At 17.4% G+C, this 6,000-nt stretch overlaps 1 protein-coding gene across 1 annotated transcript; it reads left to right on the top strand.

Moving 5' to 3' along the window:
* Positions 1-5,259: 5,259 nt before the first annotated feature.
* On the top strand, positions 5,260-5,964 carry BO66DRAFT_391429 (uncharacterized protein). The gene is made up of 2 exons (XM_025647255.1): positions 5,260-5,407; positions 5,490-5,964. The coding sequence occupies exon 2, from the start codon at positions 5,609-5,611 to the stop codon at positions 5,882-5,884; it is 276 nt and encodes a 91-aa protein (XP_025504804.1). The 5' UTR covers positions 5,260-5,407; positions 5,490-5,608; the 3' UTR covers positions 5,885-5,964.
* Positions 5,965-6,000: the final 36 nt, after the last annotated feature.

The raw sequence follows: 6,000 nt of genomic DNA, 5'->3' as shown, positions 1-6,000 counted from the left end.
TATCTTTTTATTAATTATATTTTTAATTTTTTATAAAAATATAATAAAAGTTTTTAATTTTAATTTTTTTAAATATTACTAGAAGCCGGCTGCTATAATTAATATAATTTTTAAATTAGTTATTTTTAATTTTATTTAATTATTAGTCTAATTATTTATAAGCTTATTTTTATATTTCTTTTTATTAAAATATAATATTTTATTTCTTTTATATAATATTTAAATTTAGTTTATATTATAAATTCTGTTTTTACCTGATTTTTATATAGTTTGTATATAAAATAAAAAACTTAAGTTTTTATTATAATATTTTTTAATTATTTTTTTATCTAAAAATAAATTATTATTTACTAGCTATTCTAATATTTTATAGTTAGAAAAAATAATATTATATAATTACTAATTATTTTAAATAAAAATATTTTAATAATTTGATAAAAAAAATTATTTATTATTTATTTTTTAATCTAATAATTAATTTATTTTTTTATTTAATATTTTTTTAATATATCTAGTTTACTTTGTAATATTTAATAATTCTAGAAAAAACTATTTATAAAAATCTGATTTAAATCTTTTTTAAATAAAAATTCTTTAAACTATATAAATTAGTTTATATAATAATTTAATAAGACTTTTTATTTTATTAATTATAATTTTTCTAAGATTATATTATAGGATTCTAAATCTAAGATTAAAAAAATCTATTTAAAAAGTCTTTCTTCTACTATAAGATTAAAATAATTATATATATTAAAAAAATAAAAAATTTTTCATTAAATCTAATTATATTTTAAATATTTTATAATTTAAATAATTTTATTTTAAGAAATATTTCTATTTTAATTATAAATTTAGTATTAATATAAATATAAATATTTATTCTAATATATATTAAAATTTAAATAAAAACAGCTATTATATTTTTTAAAATTAGAATTTTAATTATAAAACTATTTTTTAGAAATTTTAATAATATTTTTAGATTAATATACTACTAGTTTATATTTATTATATTTAAAATAAAAACTTTTTTTAGATTAAATTTATTATTAATATATTTTTAGATTTAGCTTTTTTTTATTATTTTAATAAAAAATATCTTTTTTATATAATTATAATTTAAATATTTAGATTTTTTATAATAAAAATATTTTTCTTCAGCTAGTAATATAATATGAACTTCTTTATTTATATAAAATTAAATAGGATTTTAATTTTATTTTTATTAATTATTAAAATAGTTTTATTATTTAGATTATTTTTATAATTTCTAGATAAGATTTAATAATAGTATTTTATATTTTTATTTATATTTTTAGAAACTTTAGTATATATAAAAGTATATTATTTAAAATTAATATTCGATTTATAAAATTTAATAAAAATTAGTTTTTTAAATTTTAAAAATAGCTTTTAATAAAAATTAAATTTTTAAAAATCTATTAAAATATCTATTTCGCCGGTTAGATAGTAAAACTAAATATAAAAATTATAGAATTTTTATTTTAAAATTATTTTAAAATATATATACTTTAATTTAATATTCTATTTTTAGTTTAAATTAATATAAATTGCGGTTAAATAAAATAAAATATTTATTATATTTTTAAAAAAATATTTAATTTTAATTTTTAATTTAAAAAAAATAAATATTTATAAATATTATTCTTATAATAACTAGTAATATATATTTTTTATATAATTAGATTTTTATAATAATTAATATTAGTTTTAAGTTTTTATTTAATTATAAACTTCTAATTTTTAAAAATAATATTATTTTTATTATTAAATATCAAAAAATTAAAGAATTTTATAATTTTTTAAAAAATTAAAATTTTTTAATTTATACTAGTTATCAGAATTTATATAATATTTTATTATATCTTAATTTAAATTATCTTATTTTTTAGAATATTTATTTTTATTTTTAATAAGTTAATATTATAAAATAGGATTTTTTTAATTAATTTTTAATTAAACCAGACTTTTTCTTAGCTTATTTATTTTAGTTAATAATTACTAATTTTTTTCTTAAATTTATTATAAATTTTTAATACTAATTTAAAAATATATATAAAATCTTTTTTATAAAAATTATAAAATTTTTTAAATATAATATTTTTTTTAAGAATTTTACTAATTTTATTTATAAATAAAATTAATTTTTATATTTATTTTTAAATAATTTAATCTTTAATATATTTTATATTATTATAATGATTCTTAATACTTTAATTTTAATATTAATTAAATTAAAATTTAATTTATTTTAAAATCCAATTTCTATTTATTAGTTTTATATAATTTATAGATTATAATAATAAAATTTTTTTAATTTTAATAATAATTTAGTTATATATTTAGATTTAAATTAAATCTTTTTAATTTTTCGGCTACTATACAGTCTATAATTATAATAATAAAAATTTAGTTAAAATTTATAATTCTAAATTTATATTTTTTTTAATAAATATTTTTTAAAGTCGACTGTTATCGCTGTTAATTTATAAAAATAAAAAAAACTTTTTAATAATAATAAAAATATATATTTTTATATATTTTAGTTATAAAAAACTTTAAAAAATAAAAATAAAAAAAAACAATATTTAAAATTATATAACAGCCGATCAGACTAATTAAATTTTATTAGTATAATACTATTTAAATAAAATCTTAAATAAAAAAAAGAAAAATAGCTATATTTCCCGCGGTATTATATTATCTGAATACAGTATAAATAAAGTAAAAAGATTAAATATATTAAACTAGTCTTAATCTGCTACTCCGTTTGGATGCCTTCCGCATGGCTCTCACAATAATAGCTAATGCTTTCTAAAAAGCTATTTAAATTAAATAATATAATTTAAAAATAAATAAAATATTTTAAAATAATTGTAGTAAAAATTTATTAGATAATATATTACTTTTTCTTAAATAACTAAAAATTTAAAGAATAAGAAATTATTAGATACTATTTAATATAGTAGATATACTAATTAAATAAAATAAATAAAATAATTAAAAATAGTTTTTTATTAATTTTAAAATTAATTCTTTAAAAATCTTCTTTTTAATAATCTTAAAATAATATATTATATAAAAAAATATATAATATAATAATATAAATATTCGGATTAAAAATCTAATAAATCTATATTAGTTTTTAAGCGAGCTGCCATAATAGTAAATATGAACTGCTATAGCAGTAGGTATTGTATAATAATTAGAAATCTAATAGTTATAGCTTATGTTTTAAATATATTCTTTTTATAAATACTTTTAAAAATAATAGTAAAAATCTTATCTATGTATTTAAGCTTTAAGAACTGATTTAAATTTTTTAAAATATATTTTTGAATATTAAGTTTATAAACTATTTATTAATTAAAATTAACTATTATTTTTATATATTAAAATATTTCTGGCCCGAGATTAATTATAGTAAGATTTTATCAATAAAACTTTTTATATAATAAAAATAGAGATTTATTTTACTAATATATAATTAAATATTTTATTTTTATTTATTAATAAAAAGTATTAATAATATTAATAAAAAGTCTAATAGTTTATTAGAAAGAATTTTATATTTTGATTTATATTATATATAATATTAGATAATAGTCTTTCTATTTCTATAATAGTTTTTTAGTTTAATATTCTTAGTATATATTAAAAATATTTTAATTAAATCAACTGGCTGTAGTATTATCTCTACTATTATATACGAAAATGTTACATTTAATATATATAAAAATCAAAAATTGAAAAAAAAGATATTATAAATAATATAAATTTAATAGATATAAGATTTTTTAATAAAATATTAATAGAGTTGATGCTTTAAAAAAAGTAATAGATAAGAAAAAGTTTATAATCTAAAAATATAAAAAAAGATAAATTCTAGCTATTTAAGTATTTATCTAAACTGCCGGCCGAAGACGGTGAGCTACCCAGCCAATAGGAGGCCAGGCCCTCCACAATTTTTATATATTCTATTTTTTTCTATATCTAATTCTTAACACGGGTGTTGTTTTTTATAAAACAGGTATATATTGTAATTAGCTGTAGTATTTTCAGTAATATTAATTCTACTGTAATTTTTTATCTTAGATAGTTCTTCTATAGTTCAGACTTTCAGTAGTTCTATAAAAAACAACTATTTTAATATAATCAACTTTATTCATCTATTTATTCATCGGCTGCAACTGTCACATTTATTTTATATCATTGCTTCTATTGGTTGTTATATTTATAGATTTGATTTTTTTTGTTTCTAGTATATATATTTTATTATTTTAATTATATACTTTAAACCTGTATTTTTTAGTACCCCCCCCTCTCTCTCTCTGTACCCGGAGAACTAATAATTACTTCTCCGAATAGTCAGAGTATTAAGAAATACTGCTGTTTTTAATAAATATATTATTTTATATGACTGTTATTATATTCTTATAATATAATATCTTATTTATTCAAAAATACAGTCTTTGATTTGATAAATAGATTTATAAAAATAATATTACTATGAATAAACTAGTTTATAATTATAAATATTATATTAATATACTTATTGAACTATTTAATATTTATATTTAATATTATGAATATTTTAATTTTTTTAATTTTTTAATTTTTTTATTTTTCAATTTTTTTATTTTTCAAATATTACTTTTATTAATTTTTTATATTTCTGTCTACTGTATTATAAATTTTAGTAAAATATTTTTCAACCGTTTGTTATTTTCTTTCTAATAGTTATATTATCGATATATTTTTATATACTTAATTTAATATAAATATTGTTTTTAAGATAGTAGGATTTATAGTATACCTTATAGTTACCGATTCTACTATATATCTAGGAGCCTATTTTTTATACTATTTTCGGATATTTTTTGGTCTTTTCGTCTTTCCGAGTCTTTGGTTTTTTTAAAAAACCATACTTTATATACACTCATATCTATGTATTCAGAAACTGCCATAAAATAGTTTTAATAATATAATAAACATAACCCTCTTATTCTGTGAAGAATGTAATAATACAAATATATTTAACAAGAATAATAATAGTTGAATTGCTTTAACTTTAAGTATATAATAATAATATATACGGGTGCCTACTTGCCTGCTGTGTCCACTTGCTTACCAATTGCATTACACCTAACTAGGGTTATGACATCAGCCAACAAGCGGCCTGAAGTGTCAGCCATAGCCCCATGCATCCATTTGCCTTCTTGTCCTTTATCGTCCCAAAACTTCTTTTTTCCTCCCGCGGTCACAAGGCATTAGTAGTGTTTTACTTCGCTCGTTATCCGTACTCCCCTGATCAAAACATATAGATAGAAAATAACTCTCCGTTTGAGATTGGCTTGTCAATGTCTATGAGGTCCTACTTTGTGTAAGCATATATCCTGGAGCCTTGTATGTTTACAAATGCGATTAATATGCTGAACAAGCATTCAACTTGCGCTTCCAAACAGACCCGGCTGAGGATTTCCTACGTGCTCAAGCATATTTGCTGCGAGGTGTCTACTGAGCAATACCTCTATCTTACTCTCCGCGAGGCTCCTCGATACCTTCTACATCTGCTCTTAGGCCTATGGATGCAAATGTCTATGTCTTGATTATACCTCAAGCTACATTCCGCCAGCATATTCAGCCCTGTCACCCTTCATCAATACGAACACACCAAGCTGCTGCGGCCCTCAAAATAGCTCCCGAGATATCATGGGAATTCAGCACTGCATTCTCAAATATTGGTGTGTTTCCTTCGACCTCAACATCGCACTGTACGCGATGCAGTAAAGTGTATCAAAAGTCGGCGAAAATTGCAGCAAGTGTCGTTGGGAGATGCGAAGAATGCTTGATTCTTTGAGAGTGGGCGTTGAAGCTGGGGACCAAGAGCAATTGAATACAGGAAACAAGGTAGCCGAGGTTAACTTATTGATGGTCAAGGTTCGTATTCAGATAGATTACTATTTTAAGTCAACC

This window comes from Aspergillus aculeatinus (assembly GCF_003184765.1).
Source record: "Aspergillus aculeatinus CBS 121060 unplaced genomic scaffold BO66scaffold_20, whole genome shotgun sequence".
NCBI lineage: Eukaryota > Fungi > Ascomycota > Eurotiomycetes > Eurotiales > Aspergillaceae > Aspergillus > Aspergillus aculeatinus.
Note: the sequence above shows the minus strand (reverse complement) of the source record. Positions and strands in the feature narration are given on the sequence as shown.

Bases quoted from the DNA above. Each gene is read 5' to 3' on its own strand.
- BO66DRAFT_391429 (XM_025647255.1), top strand. From the start codon at position 5,609: ATGGATGCAAATGTCTATGTCTTGATTATACCTCAAGCTACATTCCGC.